Source organism: Oncorhynchus mykiss, chromosome 12 (genome assembly GCF_057628025.1).
Source record: "Oncorhynchus mykiss isolate SJ-2025 chromosome 12, ASM5762802v1, whole genome shotgun sequence".
NCBI classification, from domain to species: Eukaryota; Metazoa; Chordata; class Actinopteri; order Salmoniformes; family Salmonidae; genus Oncorhynchus; species Oncorhynchus mykiss.
In genome coordinates this window covers 21,298,766-21,324,272 of record NC_143033.1, presented here as the reverse complement: position 1 = coordinate 21,324,272, position 25,507 = coordinate 21,298,766, and the positions used below count along the sequence as shown (strand labels likewise).

At 42.7% G+C, this 25,507-nt stretch overlaps 1 protein-coding gene across 1 annotated transcript in view; it reads left to right on the top strand.

Moving 5' to 3' along the window:
- LOC110537157 (melanopsin-B-like) overlaps positions 1 to 23,675 on the top strand; it is a 28,257-nt gene extending 4,582 nt beyond the window's left edge. Inside the window, exons 2-10 of the mRNA XM_090191363.1 lie at positions 4,142 to 4,275; positions 4,496 to 4,699; positions 5,091 to 5,262; positions 12,571 to 12,732; positions 14,847 to 14,954; positions 15,423 to 15,597; positions 20,629 to 20,757; positions 21,735 to 21,915; positions 21,959 to 23,675. Coding sequence (XP_090047489.1) covers positions 4,142 to 4,275; positions 4,496 to 4,699; positions 5,091 to 5,262; positions 12,571 to 12,732; positions 14,847 to 14,954; positions 15,423 to 15,597; positions 20,629 to 20,757; positions 21,735 to 21,915; positions 21,959 to 22,116 — 1,423 coding nt within the window. The 3' untranslated portion in view covers positions 22,117 to 23,675. The remainder of the gene's footprint in view (positions 1 to 4,141; positions 4,276 to 4,495; positions 4,700 to 5,090; positions 5,263 to 12,570; positions 12,733 to 14,846; positions 14,955 to 15,422; positions 15,598 to 20,628; positions 20,758 to 21,734; positions 21,916 to 21,958) is intronic.
- The last annotated feature ends 1,832 nt before the right edge of the window (positions 23,676 to 25,507 follow it).

Sequence of the window (25,507 nt, the reverse complement as noted above, 5' to 3'; positions counted from 1 at the left end):
TTCAACATGGGCCAGCATACCTGTGGAAAGCTTTCGACACCTTGTGGAGTCTATGCATTGACAAATTGAGGCTGTTCTAAGAGCAAAAGTAGGAGGGTGTTCCTTATATTTTGTACACTCAGTGTACACAGTACAGAAACAAAGACGACAAGTAAAGACGCAAAAATGTTGTTTTTAGAAAGAAACACAAAAACAATATAACCAAAGAATAATCATTTGTGAGTGTGTTTACAGTGTGTGTTATAGTGTGTGTGTGTGAGCGTCCATCTATCACTTAACATACACGTCAGTACATACACACAAATATTAGGTCACATGGGGGAGAGGCGTTGTGCCGTGAGGTGTTGCTTTATTTGTTTTCTGAAATCAGGTTTGCTGTTCCCTTGCGCTATGTGAGCTGGAAGAGCTCACTAGGTTATACACATAGCTACAGTTTAGGTTGTCTGGTAGGAGCGTGACTGACTCCAAGCTAGGGGCTTTATTCCGCTAGCTGTCAGTGGCTCACTCCACACCGCAGTGGAGACGGCAGTAGAGATGGCAAGGTTCCCTGGGTGTGCTGCTGACATGCTTTGTGCATTAAGAAGATCCTTGACTGATGCTGCGACACGGTACTCCCCTGCAACCATTCAATCTCTGCTGTAGCCACACATGTATATTTACCCTTCACCTCCCCCAAACATTGTATAGAAACACAATCCACACACACTGTGTTATAACTATACTATAGAAACACAATCCACACACTGTGTTATAACTATACTATAGAAACACACTCCACACACTGTGTTATAACTATACTATAGAAACACAATCCACACACTGTGTTATAACTATACTATAGAAACACAATCCACACACACTGTGTTATAACTATACTATAGAAACACAATCCACACACTGTGTTATAACTATACTATAGAAACACAATCCACACACTGTGTTATAACTATACTATAGAAACACAATCCACACACTGTGTTATAACTATACTATAGAAACACAATCCACACACTGTGTTATAACTATACTATAGAAACACAATCCACACACTGTGTTATAACTATACTATAGAAACACAATCCACACACTGTGTTATGACTATACTATAGAAACACAATCCACACACTGTGTTATAACTATACTATAGAAACACAATCCACACACTGTGTTATAACTATACTATAGAAACACAATCCACACACTGTGTTATAACTATACTATAGAAACACAATCCACACACTGTGTTATAACTATACTATAGAAATACAACCCAAACACACTGTGTTATAACTATACTATAGAAACACAATCCACACACACTGTGTTATAACTATACTATAGAAACACAATCCACACACACTGTGTTATAACTATACTATAGAAACACAATCCACACACACTGTGTTATAACTATACTATAGAAACACAATCCACACACTGTGTTATAACTATACTATAGAAACACAATCCACACACTGTGTTATAACTATACTATAGAAACACAATCCACACACACTGTGTTATAACTATACTATAGAAACACAATCCACACACTGTGTTATAACTATACTATAGAAACACAATCCACACACTGTGTTATAACTATACTATAGAAACACAATCCACACACTGTGTTATAACTATACTATAGAAACACAATCGACACACTGTGCTATAACTATACTATAGAAACACAATCCACACACACTGTGTTATAACTATACTATAGAAACACAATCCACACACTGTGTTATAACTATACTATAGAAACACAAGGATGTATTTTAAGCCTAAAAGCAATGGTGCTGATTTAAATTATATCACCTTACACCTGTTTTAGTCATTTTTGGTTTTATGATAATATTATCTAATCGTCATGATAAAAGTAATAAAATGCTTCAGTACCAGTGCTATCATTACATAACAAATTCCAAACTCAGTGAATATTTGAGCTTAATTAACTTGGACCATATGCTACCCTGTGATGATGTGTGTGCATGTGCAAAGGCAATTGTTTGACATTTCACATCAAAGCAGAAAGTGTGGGAGGCATCAGCTTTTTAATGCTCACTGACACAGATTTGTCCAGTGCGCAGGAAGAATTGCACACGTTATGTATGACAGCCATCAAAGACAGCTCTGGGTGAACAGGGTGTGTAACTCCATATACAGTCCTGTATGTTTCTTTTTAACTTACACATTTAAAAGGCCTCTGTGTTTAAAGGGATACTTCAGGATTTTAGCATGCTAGTAGATACCCATAGACCTTCAGTCATTGTGCTAACGCTAGTTAGCATTGGCTTGTGAAACTACCTTTAACTTCCTTCATACTGGATGGACACAGAAACATCTGACTCTGGAGAAAGTCCCAAAGTATCTCTTTAAGAATACATTTTTGTCATTTCAAAGGGGAATCATTTTGCGGTCATCGTTGCTATAGTTGTTGTTAAAGATTATGTTGCTGGGAACAGTGAAAAGGGCTCCAGATACTTATTATGGTTTGCAATAACATCAACTCCAGGCACGTGAAAAGGAGTTTGTGTACACTTAATATATATGTTCCTTTCCCTCACTCCCTAGCTGGCATGTCTATAAATTAGTCTCAAAATGGCATTCAGAGAAGTAGCATAATAGGAAGTGATTTTCTACAAAAGTCTGATTTCCAACTACGTTTACTCAGCTTGGCGGAATCAGGCATGAGCTCTGACCTCCACCACTGTAAACAGACCCAGCATGGGGGTAGCGTGCAGATTGACTACCAATCTGACCATAGATTGGCTCATCCTGGGTCCCTATGTTGGCTCAGCACATTCTGTGATTTCCCTTAATGGTCCCCATCTGGGTCAGTGATTAGAGTGCTGGTGATGTGGAGACACATTCTGTTACTGTACATTTACTAGATGGTTCAATGTGAGGAGCACTGTGGGCTGGTTTCCTGGACACAGATTAAACCTGCTCAGGTGTTCTGTCACTAAACACCTTCTAAAGTCCTTCTTCTCCTCATTATCTTTCCCACTCCCTTACATTCGCCGTCCTCTCTTCTTAATCATTTTCTTCATTACCACCCTCTCCTCCTCATCCTCTCTGTTAGTAATGCGTGAGAGCTCCACAGGCCGTGGAGTCCTTCGTGTTTAGTTAAGGATCTCAGAGAGACGCCTGGAGACCATTGAGACAATTGCATCACATCTCCTCTTTGATTTGTGCAAATCAAATCCCAGATACACATGAGAGCATGGTGACATTGCATCCTCCTACTGAAGCTGGCAACAATGCGCCACTCTCCACTAATCCAACATGTCACTTCTCTATCTAAACATTATTAACATTATTTAGCACAAAACACTCAGAACAGAAATCAGGCCATGTTCACAGTGGGGAGGGCAGAGGGCACTCACTCACCCATTCACTCACTCACAAGCAAAATCAGGGGATATTTTCATGCCATTGGAAATGACTTGAAATACTAACTTGAATTGACTCTGTAATTGTATTGGGCCGGTCTGATTTCCCCTGATGCTGTGAGCCAGTCTAGTTTCTTGGAAAACAGGAGGTATTTCTAGGTAGGGGATGACCTCTGCTGCTAGGAGGGATAATGGTGAGTGTATTGACTCAGGGCGAGGCGAGAGCAAGTGATTAGTATGGTGAGGAGGAGGAGGAGGGGGCTGGGGAGGTGGCTGGTTGTCAGCAGGTGATGGCGAATCACTGAGCATTACTTATGCTGAATGTTGGTTTGTGGTGGGATTAATGGACAACTGTAATAACAGTCATGGATTCATGTAATGACAATTCACCCACTCAGACTCTACATCCTAAATTAGAATGGTTGGCAGAGAGTGAGATGCATTCACTTTAAGGAATTCAAATTCCCCTCACAGAGGGGAGTGTGGTCACGAGGTAGTTAGCAAACTGAGTGTGGGGTCATGTTCCAGTGGTTTCACTTTTTGACTAATGTGAAAGTACAGCATCGCATCCTTGCCTTCTGACCTAATCTTTACTTCATTATCTGGATAGAAGCTATTCTGTTATAATGCTAAAGCTTTAGAGATAAAGATCAAGGTCAAATCTTAAGTGAGTAGTAAGCTAATAACAATGAATCTATTTTTTGAAAACATATACACTGTATATTTCTTCTGTATTTCAGTAACAAGAAGCTCCGGACTCCTCCCAACTATTTCATCATGAATCTGGCAGTGAGTGACTTCCTCATGGCCATCACACAGTCCCCTATCTTCTTTGTCAACTGTCTCTACAAGGAGTGGGTTTTTGGAGAAACAGGTACTTTTACCTTCATCCCATAACTTTGGTAAAATAACGCATCAAATCAGTGGTCTTAATGGAAAGCTTCAGCTACTTTGGTATTTGGAGCTGAATTACACTATCCATGCTGAACAAAAAATACAAATGAATTATGTGGAAATTCCATCTCTCTGCATCACAAATGTTCTTTCCTGTGAGATTACTCAGATTGTAAGATCTCTAAATGATTTCTGTACAGGCTGTAAGATGTACGCCTTCTGTGGGGCCTTATTTGGGATCACCTCCATGATCAACCTGTTGGCTATCTCCATTGACCGCTACATCGTCATCACCAAGCCCCTACAGGCCCTCCACTGGACCTCTAAACGCCGCACCTCCGTTGTCATCGTCATTGTCTGGCTCTACTCGCTGGCCTGGAGCCTGGCGCCTCTCTTTGGCTGGAGTGAGTTCCCTCCACTAGAGCCATCCTTTTGGGTGCCAGTTTTCTGACTGTTTCTGCTCCCTTGCCAATGTGTTAGGGACAGTCATTCCATGTGCTAGACAATCACACATTTGCTAGACAATGACACTAATAGAGTTGGCAAGAGTCCAAACAGATCTCGGACCAGACTACCATCCTTTTATCTTATCTCTACAACGCTCTCACTTCCCATCACTCTTCTTTGTCTCTCTGCAGATACAATGATCTCCTCTCTCTTTCTCAAACACCTGATCTCCAACCCTGACACTTACCCTGACCGTAGCCTTAATCCCAACCCTAACCCCAACCCCAGCTGGAACCCTAACCTTAACCCCAACCCCAACACTAATCTTAACCCATTGCCCCTCACCAGGTTCTTATATCCCTGAGGGCCTGATGACCTCCTGTACGTGGGATTATGTGACCTCCACACCAGCCAATAGGAGTTATACTCTCATGCTATGCATCTTTGTGTTCTTCATCCCACTGGGCATCATCTCCTACTGCTACCTCTGCATGTTCCTGGCCATACGCACTGCCAGTAGGTAAGCTGATACATTCACACAACCATGCAGTGGTGGAAAAAGTACTCACTTGTCATACTTGAGTAAAAGTAAAGATACCTTAAAAACCTCTTAAGGATCTGCCCCTTTTTTCTATTTTTGCCTAAAATTGCCTGTAGCTCAGGACTTGAAGCAAGGATATGCATAACACTTTTAAGTTTGTGGAAATGTAAAATGAATGTAGTATAATATAACACATTAGATCTGGTAAAAGATAATACAAAAAAAAAACATGCGCTTTTTTGTATTGTTTTGTACCATAATCTTTGAAATGCAAGAGAAAGTCCATAATGTATTAATACAGCCCAGGCGCAATTTAAATGTTGGCCACTGGATGGCAGCAGTGTATGTGCAACATCTTAGACTGATCCAATGAAACATTGCATTTCTGTTCAAAACGTTGTATCAAGACTGCCCAAATGTGCCAAATTGGTTTATTAATAACTTTTCAAGTTCATGACTGTGCACTTTCCTCAAACAATAGCATGGTATTCTTTCACTGTAATAGCTAATGTAAATTGGACAGTACAGTTAGCTTAAATTCTTGTTAATTTTTCTGCCAATATCAGATACATTTGAAGTCTGAAGTTTACATACACTTAGGTTGGAGTCATTAAAACTCGTTTTTCAACCACTCCACAAATTTCTTGTTAACAAACTATAGTTTTGGCAAGTTTTGTGCATGACACAAGTCATTTTTCCAACAATTGTTCACAGACAGATTATTTCACTTATTATTCACTATATTACAATTCCAGTGGTTCAGAAGTTTACATACACTAAATTGACTGTGTCTTTAAACAGCTTGGAAGATTAAATGTCAGGAATTGTGAAAAACTGAGTTTAAATGTATTTGGCTAAGGTGTATGTAAACTTCCTACTTCAACTGTATGTCTTTGTCCTGGAAAATGTTCTTGTTACTTCCAACCTCATGCTAATTGCATTAGCCTATATTAGCTCAGCCATCCCGTGGGGGACCCACCGATTCTGTAGAGCTGTGGTTCCCAAACTTTTTATGGTCCCAAAAATTCAACCTCCAGCTGTAGTACGCCCTCTAGCACCAGGCCTACCTTGGCCAAAGCCGGACGACGCTGGGCCAATTGTGCGCCGCCCTATGGGACTCCCAATCACATCCGGATGTGATATAGCCTGGATTCGACCAGGGACTGTAGTAGAGATCGACCGATTATGATTTTTCAACGCCGATACCAATACCGATTATTGGAGGACCAAAAAAAGCCGATACCGATTAATCTGACAATTTTTTTACATGTATTTGTAATAATGACAATTACAACAATACTGAATGAACACTTATTTTAATTTAATATAATACATCAATAAAATCAATTTACCCTCAAGTAAATAATGAAACATGTTCAATTTGGTTTAAATAATGCAAAAACAAAGTGTTGGAGAAGAAAGTAAAAGTGCAATATGTGCTATGTAAGAAAGCTAAGCTTGCTCCTCCCTGGGCTCGAACCAACAACACAACGACAACAGCCACCATCGAAGCAGTGTTACAAATGCAGAGCAAGGGGAACAATGACTAGAAGGCTCCGAGCGAGTGACGTTTGAAACGCTATTAGCGCGCGCTAACTAGCTAGCCATTTCACTTCGGTTACACCAGCCTCATCTCGGGAGTTGATAGGCTTGAAGTCATAAACATCGCAATGCTTGACGCACAACGAAGAGCTGCTGGCAAACGCCCGAAAGTGCTGTTTGAATTAATGTTTACGCGCCTGCTTCTGCCTACCACCGCTCAGTCAGATACTTAGATGCTTGTATGTTCAGTCAGGACACGCTAGATAATATCTAGTAATATCATCAACCATGTGTAGTTAACTAGTGATTATGATTGTTTTTTATAAGATAAGTTTAATGCTAGCTAGCAACTTACCTTGGCTTACTGCATTTGCGTAACAGTCTCCTTGTGGAGTGCAACAAGAGAGAGGCAGGTCGTTATTGCGTTGCACTAGTTAACTGTAAGGTTGCAAGATTGGATACCCCGAGCTGACAGGGTGAAAATCTGTCTTTCTGCCCCTGAACGAGGCAGTTAACCCACTGTTCCTAGGCCGTCATTGAAAATAAGAATGTGTTCTTAACTAACTTGCCTAGTTAAATAAAGGTCTAAAAAGTAAATAATAATACATTTAAAAATATATATATATTTTTAAATCGGCAAATCTGCGCCCAAAAACACAGATTTCCGATTGTTATGAATCGGCCATAATTAAATCAGCCATTCCGATTAATCGGCCAACCTCTAGATTGTAGTGACGCCTATTGCACTGAGATGCAGTCTTCACTGACATTTTCAACCTCTCTCTGTCTGAGTCTTTAATAAAACATGTTTTAAGCAGACCACCATTGTGCCTGTGCCCAAGAACACTAAGGTAACATGCCTAAATGACTACCAACCCGTAGCACTCACGTCTGTAGCCACGAAGTGCTTTGAAAGGCTGGTCATGGCTCACATCAATACCATTATCCTAGAAACGCTAGATCCACTCCAATGTGCATACCGTCCCAACAGATCCACAGATGATGCAATCTCTATTGCACTCCACACTGCCCTTTCCCACCTGGACAAAAGGAACACCTCTGTGAGAATGCTATTTATTGACTACAGGCACGACTCCAACAGCATCATTAAGTTTGCAGATGACACAACAGTGGTAGGCCTGATCACCGACAACAATGAGACAGCCTATAGGGAGGTGGTCAGAGACCTGGCCATGTGGTGCCAGGGCAACAACCTCTTCCTCAACGTGATCAAGACAAAGGAGATGATTGTGGACTCCATTAAAAGGAGGATCGAGCATGCCCCCATTCTCATTGACGGGGCTGCAGTGGAGCAGCTTCAAGATTCTTGGTGTCCACATCACCAACAAACTAACATGGTCCAAGCACACCAAGACAGTCGTGAAGAGGGCATGACAAAACCTATTCCCTCTCAGGAGACTGAAAAGATTTGGCTTGGGTCCTCAGATCCTCAAAAGGTTCTACAGCTGCACCATCGAGAGCATCCTGACTGGTTGCATCACTGCCTGGTATGGCAACTGCTCGGCCTCCGACTGCAAGGCACTACACACGGAGGCAGAACTCCAATCTTTCCTAGAGGGAATCTCGCTACCTAAACTATCAGAGACCGACCAAGAAGATCTCAACTCCCCCTTCACTCCTGAGGAGATCCTGTAGGCAATTAGCTCCATGCCACCTAATAAGTCCCCAGGCCCAGATGGATTCCCCAGAGAGTTCTACAATGCTGGAGGATTTTTGCAAAAACGGAGTTCTCCCAGACTCAATGCACACAGCTCGCATTACAGTGTTGCTCAAAAATGACAAGGACCCCCTATCCTGCTCGTCCTTCCGGCCCGGCCCATAAGCTTGTTGGATTTCGACTATAAAATAATTACCAAATTGCTCGCCAAAAGACTAAACACTCTTCTTCCCAAAATAATAAAAGCGGACCAAATTGGATTTATTAGAGACAGATACTCTTCTGATAACATTCACCGTCTTTTTGATATTTTTGATCATGTAAGATTCCCTCTGGAACGGGGCACAAGACAAGGGTGCTCGCTGTCCCCGCTGCTCTACTTGTTGGGGGCGAAGCCTCTGGCAGAGCTGATAACGCGCCGGGCTATGAGCGCGCCGAGCTATGAGTGTGCATTGGAGACATCGTGCGCATCATTGCATAACACGGTGCCTGACCAGTCACACGCTCCCCATGGTAAGCACAGGGAGTTGACTCAGGTCTCCAACCTGACTCAGCCAATCTCCTCGTGTGCCCCCGCCAAAACATTTTTTGGGTGGGCTGCCTCTCGTACCAGCTCCGCTGTGCCAACTCCTCGTATCTGCTTTCGCCGCCTCTATCTCCTGCCTTGGACGCCGATACTCTACAGCCTTTGCCCAGTGTCCCTTGCCTTCCAAGATCTCCTCCCATGTCCATTCCTCCAGAAAACGCTGCTCCTCCCGGCCACGCCGCTTGGTCTATTTGTGGTGGGTAGTTCTGTCACGAACGTCGTCAGGGAAATTACCTGACCAAGGTGCAGAGTGGTGAGCGTACATTTCTTTTTATTAAGAATGTCGCCAACAAAAACAAGAAACAATAAAACGAATGTGAAGCTTACTAGGGCTATACAGGCCACTAACAAAGTCAACTACCCACAACTAAGGTGGAAAAACAGGCTGCCTAAGTATGATTCCCAATCAGAGACAACGATAGACAGCTGTCCCTGATTGAGAACCATACTCGGCCAAAACATAGAACCAGAAAACATAGAAATAAAGAAACTAGAATGCCCACCCTAGTCACAGGGGCGTGAGCTTGAGGTCATTTGCACACAAACATTTTTACAATGATGGAAAGACCTGTGTGTTGTCCTCGTTAATGCAGACAGAGATGAGCTCCAATTTCTTAATCTTTGCCTCAATTTTGTTCGGTCACATTGAATATAGTTGCGGAGAGTCCCTGTAATCCTGGATTCAGATCATTCAAGCGAGAGAAACATCTCCCAGATAGGCCAGTCGTGTGAGAAACTCGTCATCATACAAGCGGTCAGACAAGTGAAAATGATGGTCAGTAAAGAAAAAACTTTAAGTTATACTTAATATTTTGTCCCTTGATAACCAGCACACTTCTGTATGTCCATATCATTTCATAATGCCCATATCATTGCATAATGCAGAAAATACATGAGAGTTCAGGGGCATTGCTTTAATTAGGGCTGAGATCCCGTTAACGGGATCGATATGACAGAAGCCAAAAGTGCAGGGCACCAAATTCAAAACAACAGAAATCTCATAATTAGAATTCCTCAAACATACATATATTTTATACCATTTCAAAGGTAATCTTGTTGTTAATCCCACCACAGTGTCCGATTTCAAATAGGCTTTACAGCGAAAACACCACAAACGATTATGTGCACAGCCATTTTTCCAGCCAAAGAGTGGAGTCACACAAATCAGAAATATAGTTATTAATTCTAACCTTTGATGATCTTCATCAGATGACACTCATAGGACTTCATGTTACACAATACATGTATGTTTTGTTCGATAAAGTGCATATTTATATAAAAAAATCTCAGTATACGTTGGCGCGTTATGTTCAGTAGTTCCAAAAACATCTGGTGATTTTGCAGAGAGCCACATCAATTTACAGAAATACTCATTATAAATGTTGATGAAAATACAAGTGTTATACATGGAAATATAGATAAACTTCTCCTTAATGCAACCGCTGTGTCAGATTTCAAAAAAGATTTACGGAAAATGCAAACCATGCAATAATCTGAGTACGGCGCTCAGAGACCCAACAAGCCAAAAAGATATCCGCCATATTGTGCTGTCAACAGAAGTCAGAAATAACATTATAAATATTCACTTACCTTTGATTATCTTCATTAGAATGCACTACCAGGAATCCCAGTTCCACAATAAATGTTTGATTTGTTTGATAATGTCCATCATTTATGTCCAAATAGCTACTTTTGTTATCGCGTTTGGTAAACAAATCAAAACTCACAAAGCGCATTCACTAGTTGCAGACGAAATGTCAAAAAGTTCTGTTACAGTCCGTAGAAACACGTCAAACGATGTATAGAATCAATCTTTAGGACGTGTTTAACATAAATCTTCAATAATGTTCCAACTGGAGAATTCCTTTGTCTTCAGGAAAGCACTGGAACGGGAGGTACCTCTCATGTGAATGCGCACGTGACCAGTTCGTGGCTGCTAGCAGACCTCTGACTCATTCCCCTCTCATTCAGCCCCCCTTCACAGTAGAAGCCTCAAACAAGTTTCTAAAGACGGTTGACATCTAGTGGAAGCCTTAGGAAGTGCAACATGACCAATATCCCACTGTATCTTTAATAGGGGCTGAGTTGAAATCGACCAACCTCAGATTTCCCACTTCCTGGTTGGATTTTTTCTCAGGTTTTTGCCTGCCATATGAGTTCTGTTATACTCACAGACATCATTCAAACAGTTTTAGAAACTTCAGAGTGTTTTCTATCCAAATATACTAATAATATGCATATATTAGCAACTGGGACTCAGGAGCAGGCAGTTTACTCTGGCACCTCTGGGCACCTTATTCATTCAAGCTACTCAATACTGCCCCCAGCCATAAGAAGTTAACAAAGTTAACCATTTTCACTGTAGTGTTTTAAACGTCTTTCAAGTTGTCAGGCATTCCCTTGGCAGAGCCTCTCGGTGGACGCTGCAATGTACGCAAGTGGCATCGGGAGCAACTGCTTGCATGCGCGTTACCACTCCACTATGTCTCCCTGTCATGGCTTTTGCGCCTTCAGTACAGATACCAACACATCTTGACCACCAAAGTCCATTTGATGTCACAAAGCTGTCCAGTATTTAAAAAATATCCTCTCCTGTTTCCAGTGGTTTGCAGAGAAGATGTCTTAATTGACCCGCCATAAACGTAATGGACCTATACCAGGAGCTGTGCCAGGCCCGCCACGTCTGTTGACTCATCCAGCTGTAACGCATAGAATTCACTGGCTTGTATGCGAAGCAGTGATTGTTTCAAAACATCTCCTGCCATGTCACTGATGCGTCGTGAAACAGTGTTGTTTGATGAAGGCATTGTATGTATAGTTTTTGGGCCTTTTCTCCCAGCATTGTCCCAGCCATATCCGCGACAGCAGGAAGAATTTAGTCCTCCACAATAGCTTCACTGAAGCTGGAGACTCATTTTTAACATTGTAATCTTTATTTAACCAGGTAAGCTAGTTGAGAACAAGTTCTCATTTACAACTGCGACCTGGCCAAGATAAAGCAAAGCAGTGCGACACAAACAACAACACAGAGTTACACATGGAATAAACAAGCGTACAGTCAATAACACAATAGAAAAAAACAACATCTGTATACAGTGTGTGCAAATGGTGTGAAGAGGTAGGCAATAAATAGGCCATTATCATCAAGGCAAAGGGTGGCTACTTTGAAGAATCTCAAATCTAAAATATATTTGCATTTGTTTAACACTTTTTTGCTTACTACATGATTCAATATGTGTTATTTCATAGTTTTGATAGTTTTGTCATCACTATTATTCTACAATGTAGAAAATAGTAAAAATAAAGAAAAACCTTAAACGAGTAGGTGTGTCCAAACTTTTGAGTGACACACACACACACACACACACACACACACACTCATATGCACACACACACAATCAAACACACATCCAGATGATGGGGCCCTATGGCTGTCTGTCTTCCTCTGACATTTTCTCGATCCCCTCTCCATTGCCCACAGAGACATGGAGAAACTGGGCAGTCAGGTGAGGAAGTCCACCCTCATCCAGCAGCAGTCCATCAAGACAGAGTGGAAGCTGGCCAAGATCGCCTTTGTGGTCATCATCGTCTATGTGATGTCCTGGTCTCCCTACGCCAGCGTCACCCTCATCGCCTGGGCTGGGTAACTATGGAGTGGGGTTCAGTTCCCATATTCATAAAGTGTTTCAGTAGAATTGCTGAACTAGGATAAGTTTATCCTTTTTTTAGATCATTTTGAATAAGATGACATGGATACATGGGGAACTGATCCTTGATCAGCACTCGTACTCTGAAAAACTTTATGAATTACGCGCAAAGATCTACACTACATGGCCAAAAGTATGTTGACACCTTCTCGTTGAACATCTCATTCCAAAGTCATGGGCATTAATATGGAGTTTGTCCCCCCTTCGCTGCTATAACAGCCTCCACTCTTCTGGGATGACTTTCCATTAGATGTTGGAACATTGCTGCGAGACTTGCTTCCATTCAGCCACAAGATCATTAGTGAGATTGGGCACTGATGTTGGGCGATTAGGCCTGGCTCGCAGTCAGTGTTTCCATTAATCCCAAAGGTGTTCGATGGGGCTCTGTGGAGGCCAGACAAGTTCTTCCATACCGATCTCAACAAACCATTTCTGTTTGGACCTCGCTTTGTTCAGGGCCTTCCCCAAACTGTTGTCACAAAGTTGGAAGCGCAGAGTCGTCTAGAATGTCATTTTATTCTGTCGCGTTAAGATTTCCCTTCACTGGAAATAAATAGCCTAGCCCTAATCATGAAAAACAGCCCCAGACCATTATTCCTACTCCACCAAACTTTACAGTTGGCACTATGCATTCGGGCAGGCTAGCGTTCTCCTGGCATCCGCAAAACTCAGATTCATCCATCGGACAGCCAGATGGTGAAGCGTGATTCATCACTTCAGAGAACGCGTTTCCACTGCTCCAGAGTCCAATGGCAGTGAGCTTTACACCACTCAGCCGACGCTTGGTATTTCGTATGGTGATCTTAGTCTTGTGTGTGTGGTAGCTTGGCCATGGAAACCAATTTAATGAACAGTTCTTGTGCTGACGTTGCTTCCAGAGGCAGTTTGGAACTTGGTAGTGAGTGTTGCAACAGAGGACAGATTATTTTTACGCGTTACGCGCCTCAGCACTTACCGGACCCGTTCCGTGAGCTTGTGTGGCCTACCACTTTGCGTCTGAGCCATTGTTACTCCTATACATTTCCACTTCACAATAACAGCACTTACAGTTGACCGGAGCAGCTCTAACAGGGCAGAAATTTGATGAACTGTCTTGTTGAAAGTCACTGAGCTCTTCAGTACGGGCCATTCTACTGCCAGTGTTTGTCTATGGAGATTGAATGGCTGTGTGCTCAATTTTTTTTACACCTGTCAGCAACATGTGTGGCTGAAATAACCGAAGCCAGTAATTTGAAGGGGTGACCATATACTTTTGGCCATGTAGTGTACTTGTTGAGACACTTAGGCAACGATTATAGTTCGAGGGCATGTGATCTGGGTATGAATGATCAGGAGGCATGAATAGGGGTTTTATCTGACTGTGTTGATTCAGATATGAAGCTGAGAATTTTTGTACTGCAGAACTTTGGGGTAATGCCGAAGAATCGGTGAGACATTCTCTACGAATCTCACTCCAAATCCTCAGAGTAAGGCTGGGATTGGTTCCGAATAGCAGGCACGTCTGTCGAAGAGGTGAGAGTCTGAGACAGACTGTTTTGGGAGTTTCGATAACGTTGTTTCAAACAGAGACTGTTTGAAACAGATGGTTTTGAGAGTTGTGTATGGGGAGCGTCCTGTACGTACTGCAGCAGCTTGGCCATGAGTGTACTGCTAAGGCCTTGCTCACACCTCCAGGAGAGTGGATGTGAAGAGAGGAAGTGTAGTCTGTCGGAGAGAAAGGGATAATTAAGAGTATGATTCCTCATGCTCATTCCGTAACACTTTTGGGCCTCTGCCGAGCCATACAAACAGTGCTGCACAGGAGCTACCTAGGCAGACGATGCCAACAGAGTGACCAAGGCACAGACGAGCAGGGACTGACCAATGCATGACTGACCATCCACAGACATACTGTACACACACATACAGTTAAGACTCCAATCGTATTGTTAGAGGGTGGAAGCAGAGCAGAATGGAATACTGCCATGTGTCAGAAAAAACTGAATGGTTCAGATAACTTGATATACCTGTGAGGCTTGTAGTGTCCTATTCATGTTATCTCTCCTTTCAGCTATGGACGTGCCCTCAGCCCCTACTCCAAGGCCGTCCCTGCTGTCATTGCCAAAGCCTCAGCCATCTATAACCCTTTCATCTATGCCATCATCCACTCTAAGTACAGGTGAGTACAGCCATCTCAATGTCTCCCTCCATTAGGGCACAGCTCAAAACATCTTGGATGAATCTCAGTCGCTCCTCACGTCTTTTCTCCTCTCTTCTCGCCTCCTTCACAAAACGATTTGAAGGTCAGAGGGGAGGGACCTCTAGCTTTCTCATACAATGGGTTTTGAGAAGGAGGCGAGAAGAGAGGTTGCAAGGAGTACGCAGTTGAGATTCTCCCCTAGTTATGTACTGTCCAAACCTGTCAAAACCTAATGTTTGTTTTGGCAAGTTGCCCCCAGGGCTCCTTTGGTGTGATTGGGCTTGGCCATCCAGATGAGACTCTTGTAACAACTGACTTGTTAACTTACAACTGACTTAGGTGATGATGACAGTAGGGAGGGTTTGGTGTACCGTATGCTTGACATTCTATCCCTCCTTCCCCTTGCCACTCCCCTTTCCTTTCTCCTTTGTTGACTCTCCCATACAGAGACACTCTGGCAGAGAAAGTTCCCTGTCTGCACTTTCTGGCCCAACCCCTCAGGAAGGGCTGTATCTCTATGTCCAACAGCGAGTCCTCCTTCAGGGACCCTATGCTCAGCAGACAGTCCTCCACCTCCAAGACCAAGTTTCATAAAGTGTCCTCCATGTCCACCGGAGACACAGTGAGTTGTTGTGCTTACAGTACCAGTCAAAAGTTGAACACACCTACTCATTCAAGTGTTTTTCTTCATTTTTACTATTTTATACATTGTAGAATAAGAGTGAAAACATCAAAACTAAACTATGAAATAACACATATGGAATCATGTAGTAACCAAAAATATATTTGAGATTCTTCAAAGTAGCCACCCTTTGACTTGATGACAGCTTTGCACACTCTTGGCATTCTCTCAACCAGCTTCATGAGGTAGTCACCTGGAATGCATTTAAATTAACAGGTGTGCCATGTTAAAAGTTAATTTGTGGAATTTCTTTCCTTCTTAATGTGTTTGAGACGATCAGTTGCGTTGTGACAAGGTATGGGTGGTATACAGAAGATAGCCCTATTTGGTGAAAGACCAAGTCCATATTATGGCAAGAACAGCTTAAATAACAAGGAGAAATGACAGTCCATCATTACTTAAAGACATGAAGGTCAGTCAATATGGACAATTTGAAGGACTTTAAAAGTTTCCTCAACTGCAGTCGCAAAAACCATCAAGCATGATGATGAAACTGTCTCTCATGAGGACCGCCACAGGAATGAAGACCCAGAGTTACCTCTGCTGTAGAGGATAAGTTCATTATAGTTAACTACACCTCAGATTGCAGCCCAAATAAATGCTTCACAGAGTTCAAGTAACAGACACATCTCAACTGTTCAGAGGAGACAATGTGAATCAAGCCTTCATGGTCAGTTTGCAGCAAAGAAACCACTACTTGAGGACACCAATAAGAAGAAGAGACTTGCTTGGGCCAAGAAACACGAGCAATGGGCATTAGACCGGTGGAAATCTGTCCTTTGGTTTGATGAGTCCAAATCTTTGATTTTTGGTTCCAACCTCCTTGTCTTTGTGAGATGCAGGGTAGGTGAATGGATGATCTTCTTAGGTGTAGTTCCCACTGTGAAGCATGGAGGAGGAGGTGTGGGGGTGTCGGGGTGCTTTGCTGGTAACACTGTTTGTGATTTATTTTGAATTCAAGGCACACTTAACAAGCATGGCTACCACAGCATTCTGCAGCAATAGGCCATCCCATCTGGTTTGTGCTTAGTTGGACTATCATTTGTTTTTCAAGAGGACAATGACCCACCTCCAGGTTGTGTAAGGGCTATTTGACCACGAAGGAGTATGATGGAGTGCTGCATCAAATGATCTGGCCTCCACAATCACTTGACCTTCTACCCAATTGAGATGAGGTGGACCCCAGAGTAAAGGAAAAGCAGCCAACAAGTGCACAGCATATGTGGGAACTCCTTCAAGACTGTTGGAAAAGCATTTCTCATGAAGCTGGTTGAGAGAATGCCAAACGTGTGCAAAGCTGTCATCAAGTCAAAGGGTGGCTACTTTGAAGAATCTCAAACATAATATATATTTTGATTTGTTTAACACTTTTTTGGTTACGACACGATTCCATGTGTGTCATGTCATAGTTTGTAGAAAATAGTAAAAATAAAGAAAAACTCTTGAATGAGTAGGTGTGTCCAAACTTTTGACTGGTACTGTGTATACTGTATATAACTTTTTTAACAATATCCCAAGACATATGCCATATAATGTAACAGAATTTAAGTCCGATCTCCAAATCTGTTTAAGAATGTGTCTCATGCATCCTTGGTATAACCAGGGGCGTCATGCACCCCAAAAATATGAGGTGGCACAAAATACGTGAGAATGGCCGGCGAGTGGGGCTAGGCCCCTTGTCTGTAAGTTGGAGAATTTAGCTTTGTTTTATACCTGAAACAGATTTTCCATGCAATCTAGAGCCATAATCATTATGTTTAATTCTATGTCCAAAATATATTCGTTTTTTTCTGAATATCTAAGCATACCTCTTGAGCTGTTTGTATCCTCCTGACTGGTGGTTCTTTCAAAAATAAAATAAATATGCTTCTGTGCATCTCTGCTAAAATCTGGGTAAAAGATTGAAGGACATGTGAGTCTTATTCAGTACATTTAGTTGTTGCTTGCCTTTCTCAAGTTTACCAACCTTGCCAGCAGACATGCCAGCTGAGATATTAGACAAGATAGCTACTCTAACTTGATTGATAGCCTGAAATGGCCTTTTGGTAGCTAGTTATGAGGTTGGGAGATTGGGAACCTATCTGGGCTAGCTAAAGACAAAATTGCTAAGTGGCTAGTAGTATTACAGAGAAAAAACAAACAATTGTATTTATTTATTTATTTATTATAAAAAAATCAAAAAATAAAAGGACAAATCTGAGGGGACACGTGCCCCTGTGCCCTTATAGGCATAACACACATAAACTTCACTATGTGTTTACATGCTGGATTGGAGATCAGCTGCTGAGTGAGGACAAAGACAACAAAAAAATTCTGGGGCTGAGACACAAACTCCCTGACACATCCCAGGGCTCTTTGCTAACTGGCTGTCACACACAGGCATCCAGCAGCACAGTAATAACTTTACTATGTGTACATGCTGGATTAGAGCTCAGCTGCTGAGTGGATAACTGGCTAACACACAGCAGCACACCAGGAGCTGTTGGTCTGATGATCTCTCTATCAAGGTTCTGTGTGTTTGATGTGGGAGGCCCATGGGGAGAGGTCTGTAGGGGAAATAGGTGTCCCTTCACATTACCTCTGAGCCCTTTCAGAGCTGTGTGTCCAGTGCCCACTGGTCTGGGGAGGGGTAGCAGGGCCCACGTGCCATGGGCAGGCTCAGCACTTTTATGGCTGCCGGTCCCATTTTAGACCTTCTGCAAGTGCTTAGTCCACACAAACACAACTAAACAGTAGGATGTTCATATCCTGGACCTCCTACAATTGTGTCCAAACACAAAGGATTTACCCAATAATCCCCTTTCACTTTTCGAGTTTTCAGTTATCTAGGCATACTTTATTGAAACTGAATGTACAGCTACATTATACAGTGCCTTGCGAAAGTATTCGGCCCCCTTGAACTTTGCGACCTTTTGCCACATTTCAGGCTTCAAACGTAAAGATATAAAACTGTATTTTTTGTGAAGAATCAACAACAAGTGGGACACAATCATGAAGTGGAACGACATTTATTGGATATTTCAAACTTTTTTAACAAATCAAAAACTGAAAAATTGGGCGTGCAAAATTATTCAGCCCCCTTAAGTTAATACTTTGTAGCGCCACCTTTTGCTGCGATTACAGCTGTAAGTCGCTTAGGGTATGTCTCTATCTGTTTTGCACATCGAGAGACTGACATTTTTTCCCATTCCTCCTTGCAAAACAGCTCGAGCTCAGTGAGGTTGGATGGAGAGCATTTGTGAACAGCAGTTTTCAGTTCTTTCCACAGATTCTCGATTGGATTCAGGTCTGGACTTTGACTTGGCCATTCTAACACCTGGATATGTTTATTTTTGAACCATTCCATTGTGGATTTTGCTTTATGTTTTGGATCATTGTCTTGTTGGAAGACAAATCTCCGTCCCAGTCTCAGGTCTTTTGCAGACTCCATCAGGTTTTCTTCCAGAATGGTCCTGTATTTGGCTCCATCCATCTTCCCATCAATTTTAACCATCTTCCCTGTACCTGCTGAAGAAAAGCAGGCCCAAACCATGATGCTGCCACCACCATGTTTGACAGTGGGGATGGTGTGTTCAGGGTGATGAGCTGTGTTGCTTTTACGCCAAACATAACGTTTTGCATTGTTGCCAAAAAGTTCAATTTTGGTTTCATCTGACCAGAGCACCTTCTTCCACATGTTTGGTGTGTCTCCCAGGTGACTTGTGGCAAACTTTAAACAACACTTTTATGGATATCTTTAAGAAATGGCTTTCTTCTTGCCACTCTTCCATAAAGGCCAGATTTGTGCAATATACGACTGATTGTTGTCCTATGGACAGAGTCTCCCACCTCAGCAGTAGATCTCTGCAGTTCATCCAGAGTGATCATGGGCCTCTTGGCTGCATCTCTGATCAGTCTTCTCCTTGTATGACCTGAAAGTTTAGAGGGACGGCCAGGTCTTGGTAGATTTGCAGTGGTCTGATACTCCTTCCATTTCAATATTATCGCTTGCACAGTGCTCCTTGGGATGTTTAAAGCTTGGGAAATCTTTTTGTATCCAAATCCGGCTTTAAACTTCTTCACAACAGTATCTCGGACCTGCCTGGTGTGTTCCTTGTTCTTCATGATGCTCTCTGCGCTTTTAACGGACCTCTGAGACTATCACAGTGCAGGTGCATTTATACGGAGACTTAAATACAATCCACCTGTGTGTAATCATCATCATTAGTCATTTAGGTCAACATTGGATCATTCAGAGATCCTCACTGAACTTCTGGAGAGAGTTTGCTGCACTGTAAGTAAAGGGGCTGAATAATTTTGCACGCCCAATTTTTCAGTTTTTGATTTGTTAAAAAAGTTTGAAATATCCAATAAATGTCGTTCCACTTTATGATTGTGTCCCACTTGTTGTTGATTCTTCACAAACAAATACAGTTTTATATCTTTATGTTTGAAGCCTGAAATGTGGCAAAAGGTCGCAAAGTTCAAGGGGGTCGAATACTTTCGCAAGGCACTGTATATACTGACCTGGCTGACCTGGCTGACTTGGACCTGGCTGACCTGGCTGACTTGGACCTGGCTGACCTGGCTGACTTGGACCTGGCTGACTTGGACCTGGCTGACCTGGCTGACTTGGACCTGGCTGACCTGGCTGACTTGGACCTGGCTGACTTGGGTGACTTGGACCTGGCTGACTTGGCTGACTTGGACCTGGCTGACTTGGCTGACTTGGACCTGGCTGACTTGGCTGACTTGGACCTGGCTGACTTGGACCTGGCTGACCTGGCTGACTTGGCTGACTTGGACCTGGCTGACTTGGCTGACTTGGACCTGGCTGACTTGGACCTGGCTGACCTGGCTGACTTGGCTGACTTGAACCTGGCTGACTTGGCTGACTTTGACCTGGCTGACCTGGCTGACCTGGCTGACTTGGACCTGGCTGACTTGGACCTGGCTGACTTGGACCTGTGTTGTGTATAACTTTCACAGCAGGTGTGGAGTGACGTGGAGCTGGACCCCTACGACCAGCAGAGCCAGTCTCTGAGAATCAGCCACTCCTCTGGAGCTCTGAGAGTGAAGGAGTGTAGACAGTCAGCCCAGCAGCAGGCAGAAAAAGGTAAGGTACGTGTTCAATTCAAATTATTTATTTATTTGTCACATGCGCCGAATACAACAAGTGTAGACCTTACCATGAAATGCTTACTTACAAGCCCTTAACCAATAGTGCAGTTCAAGAAAGAGTTAAGAAAATATTTTGAAAATAAACTTAAGGTAAAAAATGATCAAAAGTAACACAATAAAATAACAATAATCAGGCTATATACAGGGGGTACAGGTACTGAGTCAATGTGCGGGGGTACAGGTTAGTTGAGGTCATTGTTACATGTAGGTAGGGGTGAAGTGACTATGCAGAGATAATAAACAGAGAGTAGCAGCAGTGTACATGTAGGTAGGGGTGAAGTGACTATGCAGAGATAATAAACAGAGAGTAGCAGCGGTGTAAAAACAAAGGGAGGGGGGGGGGGTCAATGTAAATAGTCATTTGATTAGTTTAGTTGTTCAGCAGTCTTATGGCTTGGGGGTAGAAGCTGTTAATGAGCTTTTTGGTACTATACTTGGCGCTCCGGTACCACTTGCCGTGCGGTAGCAGAGAAAACAGTCTATGACTTGGGTGACTGGAGTCAATTGGGTGACTCCCAAGACAATTTTTGCAGCCTTCCTCTGGCACCGCCTAGTATATAGGTCCTGGGTGGCAGGAAGCTTGGCCCAAGTGCTGTACTGGGCTGTACACACTACCCTCTGTAGTGCCTTACGGTCAGATGCCGAGCAGTTGCCATACCAGGCAGTGATGCAACAGGTCAGGATGCTCTCGATGGTGCAACTGTAGAACTTTTGGAGGATCTGGGGACCCATGCCAAATCTTTTCAGTCTCCTGAGGGGGAAAAGGTGTTGTCGTGCCCTCTTAACGTGCCCTCTCTTGCCAGGAGTGAGTTGGTGGTTAGAACCTTTCTAAATTTTAACAAATTTAAAGTGATGATGGTAAAAATGTCATTCACTGCCCATTAATTTGGTTCTCTAATAGTGTTTGTCTCCCTCAGGCTGCTGTCCTCAAGAGCAGCTGTGACCACGACCTAGTGTCTGAATCTGTGACCAGGGAGGAGGCTGGGGAGGGGTGGCAGGAGGAGGAGAAGACCCAGGAGATAGCCCCCCCAGTCAGCTCAGGAGGAGGTGGAGGAGCCACCCCCCTGCCGCCCCACCACCAGCCTCCTCACCCCCCAGGTCCCCCAGCACCCTGAACAACAACAAACACAGAGACTCTGAGGTTCAACACATCATCATCAGCCCCTCGTCAGAGACGACGGGGCACTATACGGGGAGGAGCATGGAGCACAGACCTGTGAGGGGAACATGCTACTGGGCCTGCAGAGCTTAAACTGCTCCAATGAACTGCTGGAGTTGGTTGAAAAGTTCCTCTCTTGAAACCCCCCTGGGGAGTCTGTCTGAAGGCTTTGCTGTATGCATGATGTGTGGATGTGGTACTGTCACAATATTGTACAATACAGACAATATAGAGCAAGTGAGGATTGTCATGGTCCAAGAAGGTTATACTTATGTTAAATACAATCAGCTGTAAACAGAATCACCTTTAAATCACTACTGTTCTTCAGTCGCAACACTCTGTGTGTAGCCAATCAGCTTCTAATGCTTTCCCAACTGTCAGAGTATGTGTAATCTACTGTATGATCTTGACACACTTCTGTCCAGTGTTTGTCTTATGTATGGCCTTATGTTTTAATGACAAACAAATATCTCATGACAAACAATCCTTTGGTCTCCTACAGCAGGCTACTGAGTAGGTTGTCCTATACCTGCTTTAAGGCCTGAGTAGAATCTACCATCACTGCACAAGGACATAAGGACACTGTAACGACTCGGATGGACTTGTTTTTTGGTGATCTGTAAGGGATTTCTTCCATTGACGGAGGAGAAGCGGACCAAAGCGCAGCGTGGTTGTTTTGATTCATGTTTTAATAAATAACTTAACATGAACAAACTAACAAAAACAAGAAATGTGAAACCGCAAAACAGTCCTATCCTGTGACAGCAAACACAGTGACAGGAACAATCACCCACAAACACACAGTGACACCCAGGCTACCTAAGTATGATTCTCAATCAGAGACAACTAATGACACCTGCCTCTGATTGAGAACCATACTAGGCCGAAACATAGAAATACCCAAATCATAGAAAAACAAACATAGACTGCCCACCCAACTCACGCCCTGACCATACTAACTACATACAAAACAAAGGAAATAGAGGTCAGAACGTGACATGATCAACCCAGCAGGTTGAAGGATCTTTCTGAAAGTGCACATTCTAAAACCAAGAACCACATAATATGAGGACCAAATGATTCACCAGAAATCAATAAGACAAAAGATTCACTTGATTCAAACCAAATGATGCAGCCCAATCCAATTACAAAACATCTAGACTAGAGAGAGTTAGAAAGGCTCAAGCACTGTTACTATACATACGAAACACTTTCCTTAGGGTGAAACTTTGTGTAAAGGAGGAGTATAGAAAATGTAGTAATTTCGTATGATTTAACCTTTGGAAACTAAATCATATAATTACTGAAATGTTTAGAGTATTTTGTGTGTGGCTGTACAAGGTTTGATTACCACTTATTTTTTCAACTGTCTACTACTGGGTTTGTAATCCCCATGGACTGTGGAGCATTTCCTTATTATCTGTCACAAGTACTGTATGTTCTGTTGTATGTGCACATGTACAGTATTTCCTGTAGGTACCAGATTACTATAAAATGATGGGTTTACACTATGTGTGGCTTTGAGAAGAAGGGTGGGGGTTTCTATATCAAACTCTGAATAACCCTGATCGAACCTAAAGTCATATTTTGGAGGGGAACTCAATGCCGGCGTGACATTGGTTAGGTGTCTTTACCTGTGGGATATGTGTTCTTTTAGATGAGGAAATACTTTTACTGCATAAACTCAAATTGCACCCGTGTCTGCTTTCTTGAAATTCTTTCAGGTAGACCTACCAATTTGAGGCATGATAAAACGAGGAGGTTATAGTAATGGAATTGCTTCACCCTTTCTCACCCAAATGTTCTTTGAACTTCTTTCTGCTCCAGAATATCCAGAGGACTTTACAGCTTATACAGTTATATAATTGTATGAGAGCTTCCCACCATGGACGACTTCTGCAGACCAATAGCTCCAGCTTAGGCACAAAGGCATCAGAATGAGACGCTCAACCTCGTCATGCAGCAGAATGCAAGGCCCTCTCTGACCTCAGTGGACTCAAAGAGCTTAAGGGAGGCCCACCATACAACATGCTTTTCTCACATGATTATTTGTGTGTGTGTGTGTGTGTGTGTGTGTGTGTGTGTGTGTGTGTGTGTGTGTGTGTGTGTACTGTCCATCTGTCTGTGGGAGGTGTTGAATGTGTGAAGGCTTGGCGACATGACGCTGCCTTCCCCCCTGACACAACTATTTATTGATCATATCCTTATGTAGCCTGACGGGTGTCTAAACTAAATGAGATTAACATCTTGTGCAGTAATGGGTTTTGATGTTTTCAATCATTTTCAATAACCACATTGGTTTGAGAGTTATGTTAGCTGATCTTGGAAAATGTATAAGCTTTTGTGGTGGTAGAAATTGACCATTGACTAGATTTAAAGACAGCAGAGCTCTGTGTTATGCTTAGTTAGTTCAGTTCATTCAAGCATGCATGCATTCAGTGGCATAGACACACCCATTCCATGAATCATATTCGATAAACGTGAATCACTGCTGAGCAATATTGATTAAATGTCAAGTTGTGTGCTCAGTGATAATTTCTAATCTCCAGGATTGAGCACAATAATCTAGGTAACACTTCACCTAAAACAGTTGTGATGCTAATGCCCTCTACCATAAAAATGATGTAACACCTACTGTGCATTTTATTTTCAGGTATTACTGGTATTACTGTATTTCAGGTATTACTGTTTTGGCATGTATACTGTAAGTGTGCCTGTTGCTACTCTCTGTCCAGATCTTTAATGAGGGTACAGCGTGACGGTTATGAGGGTATATGGCTCTGTAGATTTGGATGTCTTCATGAGGTTGAACTATAAATCCATCCATTGCATTTTTTTGTGTGTGACTAATTTCTCTTTCTTAACACTTACAGTAGCTTGTTGCTGTTTTGGACCAGGACCAGGTGAGTGAACCGTCTGTCTCTCCACTGAATGTCATTGATCAGTTTTAAACAGAACATGCTGTAGGAGCAATCAGCAGAGAAATACAAAAATGCTACCCTTATCAACCGATGTCAGACACCCGTTGAGGTTAAAACATGACTTTACCAGCTAATGATCAACTCATACGAGTACATGATCCCCTGTATACCACCTCTGACTCCTGGGCAGCAGCTCCTCTTGTTTCAGCGTACATCGCCTCCAAGAACTTCCCCTGTTACCCTTCTGTTACGCCCAGATTATCTCCAGCTCTCAGCTCCACTCCATTCCCCTCTTTGAAGATCCTCCTGGAGCTCTTCCTATACATTTTTCATTTTGGATCTCAATTTCCTTTCGTGGTGTGCCTTGTAGTTTGACTTGATGGCAAGCTCTTGAAATACCTAGAACTTTCTGAATTATGTTTTAAGACAACAAAACTAGTCTATATTTATTATTATTCTACTACAGTCAAAGCACTGGTGTTGAGTATCTCTAAGAAGTACTATCTGAAGGTGGTGGTCTTCATTGCTTGTATAACAAAGTGTTTTTTTAATCCCTTCACAGGTGCAGAGAAATAAATTGTTTTGAGCAAAGAAGCAAAGGAGGAAGGCA